Raw genomic sequence first — 21,773 nt, 5'->3', positions numbered from 1 at the left:
TTGGTTAATATATGTCTGCTGAACATGTTTTATTACAGACATATTTGTTTTAATTATATTTGATTTTATTCATTTAGTTAACATTAATCTTATTAAAAGTCACAGATCTAGATCAAGTCATAGGTTATAAGTGGTGTTACCAGCAGGACAGGAGATGAGCTATTAGAAAGCAAGTCATTTTGACTCTTTAATGACAGGAAATATTCACTTCCTAATCAATTAACTTCCCCATATTCAAGTTAATCGGGAATACATTTTCAATCTACCTAAATAAATAAATGTTATATTGCTTTTATTTCATGCTTAGTTTTGCTATGTATGTATATATATATATGTCACAAAAATTAATGAGCTGCACATCTGTACTTTGTAACATTTTTATATAATGTTTTAATTTCCTTTAATGTTAAATATAAAATTGTGAATCAGGGTTTATGATATAAATACCAAAGTTATCCTCTGTTTCCTACTGTCAAACCTCTTGTTTGTCCTTGGAATTGTGCCTAATTTTCAATACTGACAAAACTGCATGATACAGTTCCCCTTACTCTATATAATTGATGCAATTCTCACTATCTATTCTTATTCTATTAAAGGGACATATTTCACATTTCACTATACCCAAGTTCAGAAAAAATATCGGTTTAGGGCTCATTTACTAACATTACATTTAGATGCAAAACTTGCATTGAATCACAGCAAGCAATCACCAATTAGCTTTTATCTGTCTCGCAAGAGTTAGACAATGAAAGCAAGCATTTGATTGGTTCATTTCCAAATTTGCATGTGATATATAGGGTTCTCTGCATGCAGAGCATGTATTACCTATGTTATTGTACTGAAAAGCAAAATTATCACTGTCAATGTTTTAGTATTGTGTCTGAATATAATGTGTTGCAATGGTTACAATGTACTAGGATCAGGACTACAGTAGTGGGAATGGACAGTGATACTGTACGATCACTGCTCTGTTCTCGGAGGGAGGTATGTCGGCGTTTAGGCAGCTGGAGGCAGTCTGATGCTTGTGGCCTGCACTACTGAGCTGGATAATTGCAGCTGAAGCCCTTGTACCTAAATTTATTTCCCCAGAGACCCTCAGACTCAGTTTAATGCCTAGAAATCCTGTTAGAGACCAACACACCCTGCTGCTGATCTAACTATATTATCAGATTGTACTTAAACTACAAGTTGCTGTGATGTGCCTAGGGAGACCCCATCAGAATAGTATACCGAGGAGCTAATCTAATAATTTTTTAGTGTTCAGGACTGTAATAAGCCAATGGGATACGGCATTGGTGAATTCAGTTATATTAAATTTACAAGTTATTCAGAAACAAATACCTGCTCTTTGTGCACTGTGAGCTGTAGTAAACACAACTGAGCAGGGGATTCTTTACTTCTGTAGCATAAAAACTGCTCTTTTGTATGTGTATATTATGTGTGTGACAATGACATCATTAAAAAAGTACTTTTTCTCTCAGTAGAAGACAATACATAAATATTAGGAAATGGCTGTCCTTATTGAATGTGTCATATGATACAAAATTACTAGAAATAATAAATTTGTTTGAAATTAAAGTGAATTCAGATTCCTCTGTGGACAGTCATTCATTGTCAGTTAATATTATTTGTCTACTATGACATTGCACCTTAATCTAATATTAGTAAATGGGCCATTTTCCTGGCTGGATTATGTAGTGTTGTAACACATATGCAGTAAAGTTCCCCAACTACAATAAAGATTGAGTAAATTGTATATTAAATATTAATATATCAAATTACCTTTTTTTTCCTGAGCTGAATAATATACATTAAATATCAGATGTGCTTATACTTAACTAAATTTGTTCACCGTGGACGTGCTTTCTTTCATTAGGCAGGTTGCCGTGTTAGGAATAAGGGGCCTGATTCATTAAGGATCTTAACTTGAGAAACTTCTTATTTCAGTCTCCTGGACAAAACCATGTTACAATGCAAGGGGTGCAAATTTGCATTCTGTTTTCCACATAGGTTAAATACTAACTGTTTTTTCATGTAGCACACAAATACTTGATAGCTTATTTGTACACTGAAATTTAAAGTTGCTATTTGTGTGCTACATGAAAAAACAGTCAGTATTTAACTTATGTGCAAAACAGAACACTCATTTGAACCCCTTGTATTGTAACATGGTTTTGTCCAGGATACTTAAATAAGAAGTTTCTCAAGTCAGGCCCAAGGTGCTCCTTTAACTTAGCAGGCCGAGTTTGAGTGACAGTTTTGTAGAGTTTCATACACATGGGACAGGACAGTGTTGTCACAGTAACTCAAATACAAAAGTATCAGAAAGAAAAGCGCTGTGTAAATTATTATGCCCTCTATATTACAGTAAAATGCAATTAATAGTGTATGTAATATAGAGGGTATAATAATTTACACAGTGCTTTTCTTTCTGATGCTTTTGTATGTGGTACCTATGTGCAGGGTTAGCAATGGGCCCTGAATAAGCTGCAGTGTAAATATTTTCCTTTTACATTCTTGTATGTAATCTACCCACAGGTATATATTTTTTATATTCTACTTCTATTACAAGTAGTTTTCCTTTATATCTTTAGCAATCTAATCTGTAAATTAGCCATACTTGCCAACCTTTGAGAAGGCAATACCGGAAGATCCCAGTTGTGGTTGGAGGGCCGGGCGTGGTGAAAATGACATGATTCACCGCGCATCACGTAATTTTGATGCGTGAGTTCCGTATGCGGGATACTTGCCCGCTCTCCCGGGAGTCCAGGAAACCTGTCCGGATTTCTGGAGTCTCCTGGACATTATGGGAAAGTTGGCAAGTAATGCCATTAGCGCCTGTGTTTTCCCCCCCTTTGTTGGGGTAATAGTGGTACAGAAACTCAGATGGCTGCTGAATGTGTTTTTTTCATCAGTATAAATCCCATCAGGACACTGTACTGAAGGTGTGGGAGGTATTGCAGCTGTCTGTCGTGGAGTTGGGTAGTAATACTTTACTCTATAACAGACCTGCAGAGGAATTTCAAGGTAACACTGAATAATGTACTTTACCTCCATGGTTCTTATCTGAAAGTTTACATTTTGGGGTTTAGTCGTCTTTTAAACACATGTAAAACAGAGAAGTGAGGAAGAACATGAATCACATTCTACATTCTACTTTGGCAGATAATGAAGGTGCCATTAATAGGCCTTGGGTGTGAACATTACAGATCCTGCAGTCATTGCATCTCAACGCCTTCATATATGGAGTGTGGCTGGTGCAGGAATCATTGTTCCAGAAAAAAAAATTGTTTAAATGAAGAATGGACTCAGAAAACCTGTTCTCCAGTCGTGTCTGAGGTAACACATGTGTTTGATATAAGAAGACAATACTTTTGACATTTAATTTGAAGTTGTTTCTGTATACCAAATAATATCATCAGCGGTCTATGGGAGGGTATGTTTCAAAATGTTTTCCATTTTTAATGTATTTTTTAGGGCTCGTTCACACATATGCACTTTAGACATGTTTTAGTGATTTTTTTTTCCATCATTGATCTTTGTTTAAGTTTTTCAAATGAGGGGGTACAGAAAGAGGAAGAGGGGGACTAAATTAACATGAGGTAAACAGACATATATTGCAAGTAGAAATTAGACCTGTTACACTTCTGTTGGCGTTAGGTTTTTACCAAGTTTACAGACTAATATGCAACTATGATGATGATGGTGATGATGATGATGACGATGAAGATGAGGGGTAGCAATTTTAACAGAATTTGTTCCTTGCAACACTGTTATTCAGCCATGCATGGCAGTCAGTGTTTGGTAACCATATAAGGTCAGGAATGTAATCTTGAAAGACAAATTGTGCATCCAATTGCTAACATATTCCAGTTCCTTCAGTTTTATTTAAAAAAACAAAACGTTTTGTTATAGATGAAGTCACCCTATAATTCACATGTCATGGGGGCTTTCAGGTGATTATTAATATGAAAAATTTGAAAAACTGTGTACAAACGTATGCCAATTTTTTGTGCTTGCTCATTCTGTGTGGTTTACAGAAAACTCTCCACTATTAAAAAGGTAATACAATCCTCATTATAATACAATTGGTTCACATGCTCACACCTAGTTTATAACAACCCAATCATACCACAGAATCAAAAAGTGAAGAATTTACTCCTTATTTGAACTTATTGGCCAACCAGTATCCAAAACCACTGGTTTATTAGAGTGGGGTGTAGGGAGAGGTGCACAGCCACACATTTATTTTACTGTTTTAGCTTCTTTTATATTATGGTAATGCATGACATGGATAAATGTTTGTGCAATGTCCTGGCAGTTTGGTCAGCCTGGAAGTAGTAAGCATAAGCAAGTACTTCATTCCATTGTCTGGATAACCATATTGTTGATTGATCTTATAATTTTACAATAGGGCCAAACAACCAGATCTGCATGGCCAAAAGTATGTGGACACCCCTTGTAATTTGTGTATTTGGCCATTTCAGCCTGCATGCTGTGTGCATCTGTTCGTATTGACAGGGTCGTATTGAAGAGCTCAGTGACTTTAATTGTGGCACTGTCATAGGATGCCACCTTTGGGTTATCAAATGTATTCCCTGCTAGAGCTACTACAGTCAACTTTAGGTGCTGTTATTGTGAAGTTAAAATGTCTAGGTGCTCAGAATAGGGCCGCATAGGGCTGAAGCATATAATTGTCTGTCCTCGGTTGCTACACTCACTACCTAGTTACAAACTGCTTCTGGAAGCAACATCAGTACAAGAACTGTCCGTCAGGAGCTTGATGGATTATTATTATTTATTTATTATTACCATTTATTTATATAGCACCATTAATTCCGCAGCGCTGTACAGAGAACTCATTCACATCAGTCCCTGCCCCATTGGGGCTTACAGTCTAAATTCCCTAACACACAGACAGAGATAGACACAGACACAGACAGACTAGGGTCAATTTTGTTTGCAGCCAATTAACCTACCAGCATGTTTTTGGAGAGTGGGAGGAAACCGGAGCACCCGGAGGAAACCCACGCAAATACGGGGAGAACATACAAACTCCTCACAGAAAAGGCCATGGTCGGGAATTGAACTCATGACCCCAGTGCTGTAAGGCAGAAGTACTAACCACTTAGCCACCGTGCTGGTGTGGATTGGTTTAAATGAACAAGCAGCTGCACACAAGCCTTATATCAGCATGTGCAATGCCAAACCTTGACTGGTATAGTGTAAAGCATACTGCCATTGGACTCTGGAGCAGTGGAAATGCTTTCCTTGGTGTGAAGATTCACGTTTCACTTTCTGGACATCTGCCAGAATGAATGGCACTGGAAACTGGCAAGAAGTCAGGAATAGCAAGACAGAGTTCAGATTTAGCAGAGGAGACCAGGCAGGAACAGAATTGCTGGACTGGACTGGAAGCGGATTGCTGGACTGGACTGGAACCGGAGTGCTGGACCAGACTGGAACCGGAATGCTGGACCAGACTGGAACAAGAATGGTGGACCAGACTGGGACCGGAATGCTGGACGTGACTGGAACAAGAATGCTGGACCAGACTGTAATCCGAATGCTGGACCGGACTGGGACCGGAATGCTGGACAAGACCTGAAACAAGAATGCTGAACCAGTCTAGAGCCAGAATGGTGGACCGGACTAGGACTGAATGCTTGACCGGACTGGAACCGGAATGCAGGCTGTGCTGTCTGGGCAGAAACAACTGAGTACACTGGAGACTGTTAGAATCCAGATTGGCGTCCGAGGAATCAAAGTTGCACTGGCAACAGGTTAGAGCTCCAGGAAGTCCTTTTATAGTGACTGCTGTCCCCTGATTTCTGGCTGCGGTCCGCTGAGCTTAAGCCGCACTCTTACTGGCTGAAAGAGAGCATATGACTGAATCCAAGATGGTAGCACCCATGCACTGGATTTGGAGGATCTATGAAGTGGAGGCAGACTGGGCAGCATCCTGCAGAGAGATCTAAGCAGAGCCTGCGGACCGTAGGGACAGCCAAGAAAGACAGCGGATGGGCAAGTAACAGGACCTGAAAGTCCTGTGTTTGACAGGCTGCTCATTGGACAGATATCAATGCAACTCTGGTAAGGAGCCTCATTCATGCTTGACAAGATAGGATAGTTTAGATCTACCCAAGATGCCAGCTCTCTCCTCCCCAGCTGTCATTACTACTGTCCTGTAGCTGTATTCCATCTTTCCCACTATTTTCCCCAGTTTATATAGCATGGGCTTGTCCAAGATGGACAGCCCCTATAAGTTCAGCCATTTGATATCCTCAGATATTTCACTAATATTCCCATCCTCTGCTTTCAAAATACCATTCAACATTGGGAGTTTGTAAAAACATTTGCAACCGTGTCACATTAATGACAAAGAGTAAGAGTAAATATCACATCAAATGGCTCAGCTTCCAGGCTTAGGTACCATCTGCAGAGTTTAATTGATGCTATTAATATTTCACAATCTGCTCACAAGCCGTACGCTTATAAAAGAGAGAGCAATATTTTCTTATGAGTTAACTTGTACATTAGGAAGAGTATCTATAAACTAGCAATTAACCACACTATATATCAAATGTTGTTTCTTTATGCTGCAATTAACATAATGAATTTCTGCTTAAAGCAAATTATGTTACAAAATCGGCTACATTTCCCACAATGGCATCACATGTTTTATGTCTTAGTCCCTTAACATATTTACAATGTTATACTATATTCATTCATACACAGGTATTTGATTAAATCCATTTCTAGAGTTAGTGGGAGTGATTAATGTTGCCAGACATATCATTTCAAATAACAATTCATTATGCGGTCTACTAAAAGGGGAATACATCCGTCACACAGACATGACTGGTAGATTTTACTTTCCTAGCCGCCCTATTATTTCTACAAGTCACATGTCTGAGATGAAGTACCTTTAAATTAAATGGTTTGTACAAAATGAAAGCATGTGAAAGAACGATTTCCTAAGTGGAAAGTGAACATCGGGATCCCAGTGTTATCACCCAATTAAAGCTGAGTGATCTAAAACTCACTTAGAAAAAGATTAAACAAGAAGTTCTATGTTTTTCTGACATCTCTGAACTGTGACCTTTACACCAGGCAATTCAGTTAAAACTGTCCGTGTACCTATTCCTTTGGTTAGAAATCATATCGTAAACTACAGAGAAACCTCTTGAAGAACCATGTGATTTTTAAAACCTTGTAAGAAATTTATCAAGAAGGATTTTGTGAAAATGATGTATCAAAATTAAGGGTGTGCTAAAATCCAGTTTTTGGGTTTTTTTTCACTCCTACGCTATTATTAACCTCAATAACATTCAATAACAATCATTTCCACTAATTTCCAGTCTATTCAGAACACCTCACACCTCACAATATTGTTTTTAGTCCAAAACGTTGCACCGAGGTAGCTGGATGTCTAAGCTAAGCGACACAAGTGGGCGGCACAAACACGTGGCCCATCGTAGGTGGCTATGTAGGCTTGAATGGCCTTTTTCTGCTTCTCCATCCTCTGCAGCATATAGAGGGTGGAGTTCTAGCACATCACTACCTCTTGTTTTTGTTGATGACAGGGCATTTTCATTATTTTTTTATTTGGCAGCAACAGTGAACATAATTTAATTACTTTAATATTTGATACAAAGCTTTCTGGACTGCGTAGTGGAGTGGCCCCGGTACCCAATTTGGTACCGGGCACACAATACCTCCTCCAACTGGTCTGAATTCCACTGCACAGATGGCTGCTCCTACATCCTCTGCAGCATATAGAGGGTGGAGTTCTAGCGCGTCACTACCTCTTGTTTTCAATGATGACAGTGCATTTTCATAATTTTTTTATTTGGCAGCAACAGTGAACATAGTTTAATATCTGATACGCAGCTATCTGGACTGCGTAGTGGAGTGGCCCCGGTACCCAATTTGGTACCCGGGCCACAATACCTCCTCCAACTGGTCTGAATTCCACTGCACAGATGGCGGACACCGGATGCACGTCTAACACCAACATAGCTGTTACAGCCGCAGTTATCCGCTTTGCAATAGGGTGACTACTGTCGTACTTAGTGCTCATGGCAAACGACTGTTGGACGGTCAACTGTTTGGTGAAAGACGTAGCGTTCTTACGACTTCCCCTCTGGGAAGATGACCGACTACCAGCAGCAACAGCAGCAGTGGCAGTAGTAGGCGTACCGCTGCAGGATTCCTCGGATGAATCCCGGATTGAGGAGGACTCAGTCTGGCTGGTGACATGGCCTGCAGGACTAAATCTGATGGAGATCGTGGAGGAAGTTGACGAGGAGGGTGTTGGTGGTGTGTATCCAACAGGACCAAGGTATTTAGGTGTCCCTGGACTGATGACGGTCCTAGCCCCAGTTCCTGAACTAATCACTGAACTATGAAGGTTATTCAGGTGACGTATAAGGGAGGATGTCCCTAGGTGGCCAAGATCCTTACCCCTGCTTATTTGAGCTTTACATAAGCTACATATGGCCATACATTTGTTATCCGGATTGGGGTAAAAATAACTCCAGACAGAAGAGGTGCATTTCTTGGTCTTCTGACCAGGCATGACGATGGGCTTTTTCATCCCATGGACATCCACTTTTTTCCCCCCTGGTGCCTCATTTAAAATAACCACATGAGCATCCTCCTCATCAAGTTCCTCCACAACGCCAGCTACATCAATAGCCTCCTTGACACCTTGATTATCCAAATCTGGAGCGACACTGTGGGTCATCCTTCCAGTATATGCAGAGGGTGTGCTGCAAATGGTGGATGGAGTCACCTCTTCCTGTACAGTGATGGGAAGGACAGGCTTCGCAACCACCAACACCCTTGGACTCGCCTTGGGGATTTGTGATGTCATCTGTTTAGAAGGCAGAGTTGTTTGCTGTGTTGTTGCTGACAGCATAACTCTTTTAAATTTTTTGGAGGGGGGGAAGGAGGAGGGCTTAGATCCTTGGGTGAAGCTGAACCACTAGTGCTGAACACGGGCCAGGGCGTAAGCTGTTCCTTGCCACTCCGTGTCGTAAAGGGCATATTGGCAAGTTTACGTTTCTCCTCAGATATTTTCAATTTTCTTTTTTTACAAATTGTAGTGAACTTTTGCGTTTTGGATTTTACATGCCCTCTACTAGAAGATTGGGCATCGGCCTTGGCAGACGACGTTGATGGCATTTCATCGTCTATGTCATGACTATTGGCAGCAGCTTCAGCATTAGGAGGAAGTGGGTCTTGGTCTTTCCCTACTTTATCCCCCAAATTTTGGTACTCCATTATATGCAGCACACGTTGTATTACAGTACTATTTTTTAAATACTGCAAGAACAGTGAACAATTTTTAATAGATTGCAGTATTAATGTTAATGGACTGCAATAAATTTTTTTAGACTTTTTAGAATATTTTTTTAAAAGGATTTTTGTCGAATTATAATTTTTTGGGAAGATTTTTTAATACTTTTAAAATAAAGATGCACTTAGCAAAACAAAGCACAGGACAAAAGCACAGCTGGACTCAGCAAGGACAGAGCACTGGACTGATGCACCACTGGACTCAGCAAGGACAGAGCACTGGACTGATGCACCACTGGACTCAGCAAGGACACAGCACTGGACTGATGCACCACTGGACTCAGCAAGGACTTCTTTGATTTTTTTTAATATTAATTTAAAAGGATTTTTGTAGAATTTTTCTTTATTTTTCTTTTTATGGAAGAATTTTTAATACTTTTGAAATAAATATAAACTTAGCAGAACAAAGCACAGGACAAAACGCACCGCTGGACTCAGCAAGGACAGAGCACTGGACTGATGCACCACTGGACTCAGCAAGGACACAGCACTGGACTGATGCACCAATGGACTCAGCAAGGACAGAGCACTGCCAAAAGCACCACTGGGCTCAGCAGGACAGAGGACAGCACAGCACAGCACAGCACAGCACGAGAAATAGCAGGACAGAGGACCACCTAACACACCCTCCCTCTTCCCTGATCAATGCCCGAGTGAAGATGGCGGCAAGCGGGAAATTTAAAGGTTCCGAGTATCACGAGATCCGACAGCGGGATTATGACTCAGAGCCTCGTTTTAAGTTTCGGAATTGGCGGGAATACCCGGACAGTGCTCGGATCTGACTCGGATCCGCAATGTTCCAGGATTCCAGGAATCCGAGTGCGCTCATCCTTAATAAAAATACAGATTTCTTTTTTCCTGTTCATCCAGATAAACAAATATTTATTATATGTCTTTTGGAAAAATGAGCCTGTAGAAAAGTAATACATTGTGAAATTATTTACATAAAGATACAAAATTATTTTATATGCAGACCGACAGTGCTGCATTAAGGCCACTTTGAGCCTTAGGCATCACCACAATAAACTATTTCTGCCTCTAGTTTTTAACATGAATGCTGGATAAACACAAATATTGTAGATATATCTATTAATATTTCCATTAGAACAATACAAAAGGAAAATGTTTTGTTTTGCCTTTAAACACCAAAATAATAAACCAGGTTATTATCTCCTCTCCATCTCCGTCTCTGTTTATTTTTACTGTCATGTCTCTTGGCATCAGGTCAGTTCAACTCAAGTTACTGGGGATTATTAAAACGCAAATAGTCCAAACAGGGTCTGTTCCAGACCAAGTGAAGTCCAGGGTGAAAAGGGTCCTTAGCGCACCCCCACCCCCTCCCAAAATAAAACAGATCTACTACAATGCTTTCAGCATTCAGTCAGTATGTGTATTATGTGTTGTAGCCCTCAATTTATACAATTTATACAATGACATCAAAGTATGCTATTGAAGTTATAGGAGTAGTCCATCCACTTAGTATTTTGTCATCACTGCTAATTGCAGTGGTATCAGAGCTTTCAGAGTTGTGTGGGGAAGAGGGGGGTGTTAAGGGGTTCTCTGGGCTCCCCATAGGGCCCTAATAACACCATGATTAGCAGTGATGATAAATAATAAGCATAAGAGCACTGCTCCTATGGTAAGTGTGGGGTGGCACAGTGACATCAGAATGTCCTTCACACAAGTGAAATTAGCTTCTACCATGGCAGTGATTAACAGCAGGGAGGGAAGGAACAGGAAAATGGGTGGGATGGATTCAGAAATAGATTGTCTATGCAAAAGGTGGTAACTATGTCCTATTTCATATGTTGTATTACAAATAATACTCCCAGTTCACCATACCAAACTCTATATTAAGAGTGTAAGTTAGTAGGAAATATAGGCATAAAGAGACATTCTTGCTGAGAATTCACATTCTTTGGAGAAAGCTGGGATCTTCTCTGCATCTCTCTTTATCTTTACTGTTATGTCTCTTTGCCATGTGGCTACCATGGCAGTGATTGACTGCAGGAGGTCAGGAACATGACAGAACACAGGCCAGCCTCTGAAATAAGTGGCAGAATAGTAAACAACTCTTAAAAACTGTTTTTATGTGTTAACCAGTACCAGGATGTGTAACATATACGAATGAATAAAAGTCTTAAAACATCTCATAATTTACATAAAGGAAAAAAGAGAACATACACATGCAGGAATAAACAAACAGTTTATATCAGCATGTATAATGGCCAATTGTTGGTTATGTGTGTTTTCATAGTAATGCAATTTAGATCATGCTAGTCTAAACTAGTATCTCAACATGGCCAAAATGGATTTACAGTACACAAAAGTTTTGTTTTTTTTGATAGTTATTTACAATTTCCCTTCCCTATTAGTTAAACTTCACTGCCGGAATTTATCCTCCTGGCGGTCTCCAGTGCTTAGTTGGGACCATGAAATTCATGGCATTTTTCTTCAGCATGATTCCAGCTGTACTTTAAGCAATGCAAGTAGTAATACAGATCAGTGATCATCATAAACCAGTAAATTCTGATGACAATTATATATATCAAAGCCATAGAAACATTTACCCTTTTTATATGTGGTACAGCAGTGTGCAGTAATACTGAGAGATGTATGTAATATTTTTGTTAAACATTAATCATTTGCCGATGTGCTGTCTTAGGTATATTTTAGCATATGAGAAGAGTCAAATATGTCATTAAGAGATGTGCACTTCATGTATCATTATCTTCACCACTAATTGGTATGTAACGCCAAATGTAGGTTGCTATGTGACCAATTTAATTGATTGCATAGAGTTGCATTTGCAAATTTGCATTTAGTTGAATTTATAGTCTATAAATAAAGCAAGCGAAACAACAATCAATACCTTCTGCTCACTGGTGTGCTTGGGGTAGCTCTTGGAGGACTTAAAATACAATTCCGCAGGCAAAATCTCTTATCTAAATACAAATTTTTCACGGAACAGTTTTGAAATTTCACTTTTTAGCACCAGATTGTCAATCTGTATTTTTTTTATTAATGATGCTCCTCCAGCCTCACTCAGTATGCTGCATGTGTCACGGTACTCGCACTGTTACACGAGCATACAGTGGATCTCATCTGCGATGTGCAATGTATGCACAGGGCTAATGCTGTATCCTCTCCAGCCCCTTATCTAATTTCACAAATCTCACTCTGAAAGATGGGATCTCATTTTTGTATTGTTCCACAAACCAGTCGAACCGATCCTCATACTCTGAACTTTTCAATGAATACCCTCGCTCAGCTCACAACTCCTCTGCTTCTCGACAAATGCCATCTTCTTGCCCTGTTAACCTATGCACTTTCGAGGAAATCTAGGTGCACTGTTAATTGAGGCTCAATGTACCACCAAAGAGGATTTTATGCCATGCCTCTATCGTTCAGAAATGAGGCACAGGGGTAAATGTATCAAACTGAGAGTCTTGAAAAACCAATCAGATTCTAGTTATCATTTGTTTAGTACATTCTACAAAATGATAGCTAGAATCTGATTGGTTGCTATAGGCAACAACTCCACTTTTCAAACCTGCCGGAAAACTCTCAGCTTAATACATTTGCCCCACGGTGTGTATGTAAGTGAGACACCTTCTGTGTGGACAGTATTTGCCCCTAATTCACTGCATCTGAAACATAGACCTACACACAGTTAGAAGTCACTACACCTCAGAGCCAGTGGGTTATACTGGTGAGGTCTTAGTATAGAGTATGGTGCTCACAGTCATAGCAGGAACAGTTACCACTTGGATTTAACATTTCTTTGTAAAACTTGGAGTACATTACGTCCTCCACCACAAGCAGGGGCGGGCTGGGGCAGGGGGGGCAGTGGCCCCGCGGGCCGCTCGGTCAGACCGCTATTAGGGCCGGGGGTAGGGGATCAATGACGCATCAATGACGCGGCCGCATCCCGTTTCATGCGATGCGGCCGCCTGTGTGCCCCCCGGTCTTCCCTCTCCCAGCCCGCGCCTGACCACAAGCATATATAGATAAAAATATATTGCAGAATAAGTCATGTGGTGGAGTGTTCCCTTCAGAGTTTTCACTAATATATTTTATTACTATGCATTGAAGGTTGATTGTTAAAGATCAACATAAATGTTGCACAGATATCACATAATGACTTACATTGGCACAGCTTTTCTAAAAATCATCTACATACAGTTGTATTTTTCCCACCATTGTTAAATCTTAACACAATTTACAATATAAAAGAACCCTTCCTTTGATAATTGTCACTGCGCAGCTTGGCGTACGTCTCTATTTCTATTACAGACAGAATAAGAGGTAAACAAAGTTCAGAGGAAGAAAGCCAATGTGTGCTGTGCGCTCAGAAATCAGAGTATGGGTTCTCTTTGTCCTATATATACTTCATTGAGCTGAACATGTTTCGAACTTCCTTCCGTGTAATTCATTCTTCCCTAAAGTCTTTTCAGGTTACAAAAATGAGTTGATTGTATAGTTTTACCTTAAATAAGAGTATTCACTCCAGATGGACATAATATTTTGAAAAGAGCTAATTGATAAACTATATTTATTCAATGCAGTGTCTTCATGACAAACAATGTAGCTGCCTGTAAATTAGAATAACAATATTTTTAACATACATTTCTCATTTAATGGAAGGACATTAAATATATAATATGAGACTGGGGCCCAGGGTAGACAAACTGGGACCTCTACATTTACATTGGCTTAGATTTTATTTTAGTAAATGAAAACCCATTAGTCATAGAATGTTAAATATACAAAAGTTTAATAATATGGAACGGATCATTCCTTTGCTGCTAAGCAACTAAGCATATCACACATGGTAGAGTCCTTATATTTAAATACTCATCTTTAATAAATAGTGCAGCCCTATCGCCCCCCCCCCCCCCCCCTGGATCCGCCACTGGGAGTAGGATGGCGGAAGAGGGTCATTTTTGACCTGTCTCGTGTGTCAAAATGCTTTAAAAGTGTCATTCTGCTACAGGGGGCGGGGCCAAAATGACACAATTCATGACAAATAGCATCATTGAGGCTCCCATCCTGCCCAAGTGGGCAGTGGGCAGTGGGCAGGATGTGGGAGAATGGCCTCTTCCATTAGTCCGGGAGACCTACTCGGAATTGGGGAGTTTCCCGTACATTAAGAGGAGAGTGGGCAAGTATGAATTATACTATATTAATAATGTTAGATTTTTCACATGACCTTAGCATGGTTGAAAGTTTTTTGGGTTCTTTAAGATAGAGATTTGTACGATTACAGTATATAGCACAGTGTCATTAACACTCATGGATACCTGGGTGTTCAGTTGCTGTTTCAATTTTTAACCTGACCATGAAATGGCTCTTCCAACTTCACTTTTATTCAGTGTTCACATATATAAATGCCAATACTGTAATCATGTGACATGCTGCTACTTTAGCTTTTCCCATAAGCAAATACTGTTTTAATATTTCAGATCTTACCAGCATCTGCTCCTTTCGATGGTGGCACTGTGTTAACAATATGTGGATGGGATTTTGTTCTAAACCAAGATAATGTTGGCTTTAGAGAAAGTTCAGTTTTTATTGGAAAAAATAATTGCAAAATAGATGGAAGAAACAGCAACCAAAACAAGTAAGATTTATTTTCTCAATGTTCAAGTCAAACTCTAAAATAATAATTACATCATAGGCCAAGTACTTAATGATTGGTGGGCTTGTGAATTGTAGCATGATTTATGCAAATATAGACATGGCTTATTCAGATGTGGATGTGGTTTTAATTAAATTGGCACCACCTTTTATAGTCTACTTCATCAATATGAAATTTAATGCTAGGCCCCCCTATCTTGGTGAGACTTAGGCAATCATATGACCTCCCTGTCTATGAGATACAGTCATTTTGAGCCAAAGATTCTCATGACCAATATGCAATACTGAGACCATTCTAGAGACCGCTATACAACACAGAGGGCATTCTAGTGAATGGTATATAATACATAGAGCATTTTAGTGCCCACAATACAGCATACTTGCCTACTTTTAGGCACTGAAGTCCAGGAAATCCCGGACAGGAGGCGTAGAAGGGGACAGGACGTGGTTAGTCGTGACATTTTGGCCCCACCAACCACCCCCCCACCCCACCCCTCCCTCTCCTGCACGCGCGTCAAAAATGATGTTGATGTTGTGGGCGGGGACAAAATGACGCAATTCACCACAAATCGCATTATTTTGGCCAGGTATTTGCCGGATGCGGGAGACTTGCCTGCTCTCCCGGGAGTCCGGGAGACCGACCCGGATTTTGTGAGTGTCCCTGACATTTGGGAAGAGTTGGCAAGTCTTCAGTGCAGAGGGCATTTCAGTGGCAAATATCCAAAAGACGTATACGATACAGAGAGCATTCTAGTTAAAAGTATTCAATGCAGAAAATATAATACAGAAAGCATTATGTACACTAATAAACAACGCAGACCCCATATCTCTGGTGTCTACAATATTACAGACCCTAGATCTCTTATGGCTACCACATTACAGATCCTAGATCTCTGGTGGTTGCCAAATTACAGATCCAATGTCTCTTCTGGCTTCCAAAATATATGCCCTGGTTCTCTGGTGGCTCCCACATTACAGACACCTGATCTCGAGGGGCTAATACAGTACATACCCCACATATTTTATGGCTGCCATAATACATACCCCAGACCTCTAGTAGCTAAAACAGTACTGCCCCAGATTTTAGTTGGCAAACACATTCCATACCCAAGAATGCAGGTGGCTATGTCCCACCTTTGAGTATTCACTGTTGTGTTCCCAGGATGCATCACTCTTCCGCTCTCTAGAGGACATGGTGGGGGCCACATGTAAAGACAGCCCTCAGAAATCTAAATGGTAAATAGTGCTATTGATCGCTGTCAGGACATCATTCAGCATTCAGCCTAACAATGTGACCAGCTGTGTTACAGCCGCTCTTTATTTCTTCTGTCATACATACAGCATATGAACTGGGAGGCAAAAATATGTTGATGGGGCTGTAACCCTTCCTATGTATATGATTAACACAGTAAGACAATGAGACAAAGTGAGACAATAATACAAATAGCAAAAAGAGCCACCATTAATACAAAGTGTATTCCATTCCCAAATAAACTCTGTCAAACAAAGTTTTATTTTGTAAGCAAACCACATGTAACAATATAAAGTATGTAGAAAACAAAGGTGCATTCAATACAGAACAATGTCTTATTTTTAAGGTTGGTATGTAAAATCAGCCAAGAAGTCAGCACTAAATTTAACATAAGCAGCACTGTGTCAAATGGAAAACAGTCTGTCAGCTTCAACAATTTCTCATACGTGGTAAGTACAGTTCCTTAGTGTGTTAATGACTTTATATTCACATATTGGATTATTGATTGTTTGTTTGTTTTATAAGAACCCAGTGATAACAGGTATAATGCCAAGTGAGGGACCACAGTCAGGAAAAACTGTGCTTACCTTGAAAGGACATTATCTCAACAGTGGGAAAGATAGAAAAGTGTATATTGGGAAAGAGATTTGCACTATTAAAAGGTAAGTGACATACATCAATAGAAAAGTTATTGGTGCTGGCATATTTGTTAGCAATTGCATCTTATAAAATTTATAGACAGCCTAGTAGCATTGAAAATACAAAATGTATTCATGCAGAAATGTATAATTTATTTATATATATAGTCTGCCAGCCAGCCCCTGAATAGGGGTATATGTTATGCTAAAAAACTATAGTGCTATGGATTTTTTCAGGGAGGGGGCCCCGAACCAGTATGTTGCCTAGGGCCCCATGAGGTCTAAATCCGGCTCTGCTGGTACGCAGTTATACATAAGTGGGGATGGTGTGCACTGTTTACCACTTCTGAGATATATTTTCTCTGATCTCACTTGGATTTAGAGGAAACCTGTTTGATACAACTCAACTGAATTTATATTGATAAGCTTTACAAGATTATACATCTGGTAGGAAGCTACACGGGTGGGGGATGATGTGCACTACTTGTCAATTTTTGAATACACACTCTTTTGGGTGTATATACTCTTCCTGGTTCAATTAACTATTCTCTCTGGTGACAATTTGTGTTTGAGTGTACCTATACACCTTCACTATTTTGGTACGCACATATATATATATATATATATATATATATATATATATATATATATAATAGAAACATAAAGACAAGGCACACAATAGTGTAGTATTTAAGCAACACAGTGATTCAATACTGTGTATATATACTGGTGGGCCCTAGGCAATTGCCTAGGTTGCCTAATGGTAAATCCGGCCCTGCGTACCAGATATACAATCTTTAAAGCTTATCTGTATGGATAATCTGTATCCGGGACAGGTTTCCTTCAGTCCTTCATTCTCCAGACATGTACCTCTTCACTGCCTTTCCAAGTTGTCCCTGTGGTTCTCAGGCTCTGCTGGCTTCAGACCTCTCTGTAAGATGCTATCCAGTCTGTATCCACTCCAGAGATCCCTAGATCCCTGCAGAATCAGAGTATATATATATATATATATATATATATATATATATATATACGGCTACCTTCAGACAGTTCAGTTGTTATGTGCCAGTAAAAAAAGGCAATATTGCACTCATGCTGGCTAGTTGTGGTGGTCATTTAGAGTATCCCCCATCTAAGCTCATTTGCTCCTTTCACCCTTATAGTAGTTAGCATTATAGCCTTGCTGCCATACAGCGCTGGTGCAGAGGGTTTGATGCCAACTAGTAGGGCTCTATCTTTGTGGAGTTTGTATGTTCTCCCCATGTCTGCATGGGTTTCCTCTAGGTATTCTGGTTTAATCTCACAGTTCAAAAACATGCTGGTAAGTGTGTCACCTATATGCTTCAATGGGGCAGTGATTATTAAACAGTCTGTAAAGCGCTGTGTAATCTAATGATGGCATATGAATAAAACATAATCAGAATGTTTTGGCTATGCAGCAGAAGACTATATATATATATATATATATATATATATATATATATATATATATATATACATATATATCCATACAGTCAACAGGTGTACCTTTAAAATAATTTACACAAATGCATTGAAATAAAAATGTATATGCCACCATGTATAATGTCCTTGTTTGCTAAAACAATATTAGGTAGATATGTTGGTTAAAACGTAACTCACCATTATAACAGGGGTTGAAAGAAACAATACTGGACTATTCAATGGCCATGGTATCAAAAGATTTTACATTTCATTGATGACAGTACTACAATCTTACCAGTCCTCAGGTCTTTAGTTCTGGCAACCATGATATAACACAGTGCATTTATTGTTTTCCTTACCAAACTATGCATTTGTTGTTCACATCTGATTTGTCAACACCTCTATACTTACTATGATTATTGTACTATTTTCCCCTGGTTTCTCTTCCAGTGTGTCCAGTACGGCAATCGAGTGTTATACACCAGGAAACAGAATTGACACATACCAAGTTACACTGAAAATTGACAATGCCCGTCGTGAAGCAAGTCCAAAGTTTACATATAAAGATGATCCTGTCATTTCTAAAATTTACCCAGCAAAGTCTTTCCTTAGGTAAATAACCATGTTTCATGGCAGCAATTAATATGGCATGAAAATGAAATGTAACTGACCGTTGCAATTTATTATACAGATCAAAATAGACATATTTAATGCCAAGTAGTGGTGACATATCTTCAACTTAAGACAGTCAACTAAGGTACATTAGATTTAATCTACAGACGTCATTGTTGCTGAGGATGCTTATCCAGCTGTCCACATACTAATAAGGGGCATTAGATTGAAACACTAAATACGATTGTAACTATGTTTTTTTTTTAATGATATACTTATATTACATTATGCTCAGTTTATTGAAACATTGTATTGTTTTTATTTTCCACTAAATTACGTAATGAACTTGCTTTGCAGGCAGCTATAACATAGCTAAATATCCAGGCAATCAGCATTCTACCTATTGTTATTTATTTTTTAGTAGCATGCCAATATATTAAAGGAAAAAAAACAATCCCACTATCCCGAAACACAACTCTGTGATTAAAACATGCAGCAATTCATTATTCAACCAGCGGGAATATACAGCATAGGCTGTCTTAATGGAGTTCCTCATTAGGCTATGAGTGTTTTCAGCCCCATACTGTGCACGAATAAGATTCTTTAGTAATGTGACAAACCTTCCACAGTCCTAGATGAATGTTTGTGAATTCTTTATAATACTTGATTTAAAGTAAAGTCATTTCACTGTGATTCAGATACTTTTCTGTTATTTGTTAAATGGCTATAAAACAAAAACATTTGCGTGCCATCTGACACAGAATATCACTATTTACGTAAACAGTGGAAGCACCTTACAAAGCAAACAAAAAAAACAGTAGAGCAGGGCTTGTTTGTATCCACAAATGTACAGGGCATAAATGGGTTCATGCCCCAAAGAGGAACCTAATAGTCCACATGCGATGAACTATAAAAGCACTAGGGAATTTGCTGGCGCTGTATAAAGAAATGTTGCAGATGATGATGATGATTCTTTGTACATTCATTATACATTTCTTACTACAACTGAAATATAAGTTTTTTGGAAAAATGAAGTCAGCTTTCTATAACATTTGTACAACACAGCCAATTCATTTGAATCCTCTCCTTTATCCAATGTACTACTAATTGGACCTTCTTTACACATATAATGCCTTTAGAAATGTAAGTGGGCATCTTTGCTGTCTTTTAGTACAGTGCATACGCTTTCATTTTACCTTTAAAATACAATGTGCAGAATTATGTGCTTGATTTATATCATGCACCTTTATAGAGCAAGAAATAGTGGATAATACAAACATTGGAGAACCTTCAAATATGCACTGTATATTCTCTTGTACCCCATTGTAGTATCCAATCCATGAAGGTAATGTGTAATAGGAAAAGATGCCACCTTGTCATAGCAATGCCATGCTCATTGACTTTATGTCACAAGTAGCTATTGCACTGCACTGTCAGTTCGTAAATGAGCCCAGCATATTTATTCATAATAATGGGAGAACGGTGGCTTAGTGGTTAGCACTTCTGCCTCACAGCACTGGGGTCATGAGTTCGATTCCCAACCATGGCCTTATCTTTGTGGAGTTTGTATGTTTGTAACCCGTGTTTGCGTGGGTTTCCTTCGGGTGCTCCGGTTTCCTCCCACACTCCAAAAACTTACTGGTAGGTTAATTGGCTGCTATCAAATTCACCCTAGGCTCTCTCTGTGTGTGTGTATGTTAGGAAATTTAGACTGTAAGCTCCAATGGGGTAGGGACTGATGTGAGTGTGTTCTCTGTACAGCGCTGCGGTATTAGTGGCCCTATATAAATAGCTGATGATGGGAGAATAAACAGCAGTTTTCATTATGTGGGCTGGTAATATTTGCAGAATAGAATCTTCAAAGTCCTTTCACCTTTCATATTTCACAGCTTCGGAATCATTTCACTGCCATTAGATTTTCCTAATTTTAATTCGCACGTTGGAAACAAAGCAGCAATATATCATAGTTACGGAATATATTGTAGCTGTCATTACATTTAGACATAATCAATATTTCTAGATATGACTGAACTTTGGAAGAACAAACTGCAATTTTGCAGATTGGCAGGAATCTTGGGGGAGTTATTAGACAGACCATTCCAGATCCGTGAGACTGTAGGTATAAGCAGATTCTTTCTGCTAGAGGTGATTCATTTAGGTGGTGAAATCTTGCTAGAAGTGAAATGACTATGCTGTACAGCTATTTGGGTAGCATGTCCGGTACATTTGAAGATTAGATACATGGACATATCAATATCTATGCTAAGGGCACATGTCATACAGTATTTATGAAAATATCTTTATTGTCTCTAGTTTTGTATCTAAGTAATAAACTTGCTTAACTTAGTATATGAATACACAGTTTGATAACATAAATATATTTTAAAACGTCCATTCTATGTGCTAGGAGACACAGAAAATTACCCACATGGAATAACATACTATGCAGTACTGATTTTACTGACATAATTACACTTCGTACTACACTAAATCTTTAACTGATTATTAATTGACATGAAAATTACACTGGTGTATATGTGTGTGTGTGTGTGTGTGTGTGTGTGTGTGTGTGTGTGTGTGTGTGAGGATGAAGTGCATCTGGCAGCTCCCTGAGCAAGAAATTGTTGCCAGATTGCGCCACAAAAACCCCAACTCCTCCATTCTATTTCAGTGGTAGTGAGATGGGGTTAAGCAAAAATGGCGCAATCGGGACACAGTGCAATTGCCGTTTATTAGCACCATTCATCTAGACCAACTGTGCTCTATTTGTACAGTCCTGTAAATGGTGTTCTTATAAATATGATATGCTATAAATTCAGTATTCA

General features: G+C 39.1%; 1 protein-coding gene across 1 annotated transcript in view; it reads left to right on the top strand.

Annotated features, from left to right (window-relative positions):
- The window catches only part of MET (MET proto-oncogene, receptor tyrosine kinase), a 120,241-nt gene that overhangs the window by 52,936 nt on the left and 45,532 nt on the right, over positions 1 to 21,773 (top strand). The window contains exons 6-10 of the mRNA XM_075208984.1: positions 3,166 to 3,339; positions 14,829 to 14,986; positions 16,602 to 16,704; positions 16,781 to 16,917; positions 18,787 to 18,948. Of these exons, the coding sequence (XP_075065085.1) occupies positions 3,166 to 3,339; positions 14,829 to 14,986; positions 16,602 to 16,704; positions 16,781 to 16,917; positions 18,787 to 18,948 (734 nt within the window). The remainder of the gene's footprint in view (positions 1 to 3,165; positions 3,340 to 14,828; positions 14,987 to 16,601; positions 16,705 to 16,780; positions 16,918 to 18,786; positions 18,949 to 21,773) is intronic.

The sequence above is a fragment of the Mixophyes fleayi genome, chromosome 4 (assembly GCF_038048845.1).
Source record: "Mixophyes fleayi isolate aMixFle1 chromosome 4, aMixFle1.hap1, whole genome shotgun sequence".
Lineage (NCBI taxonomy): Eukaryota > Metazoa > Chordata > Amphibia > Anura > Limnodynastidae > Mixophyes > Mixophyes fleayi.
This window is presented reverse-complemented; position numbering and strand designations above follow the sequence as displayed.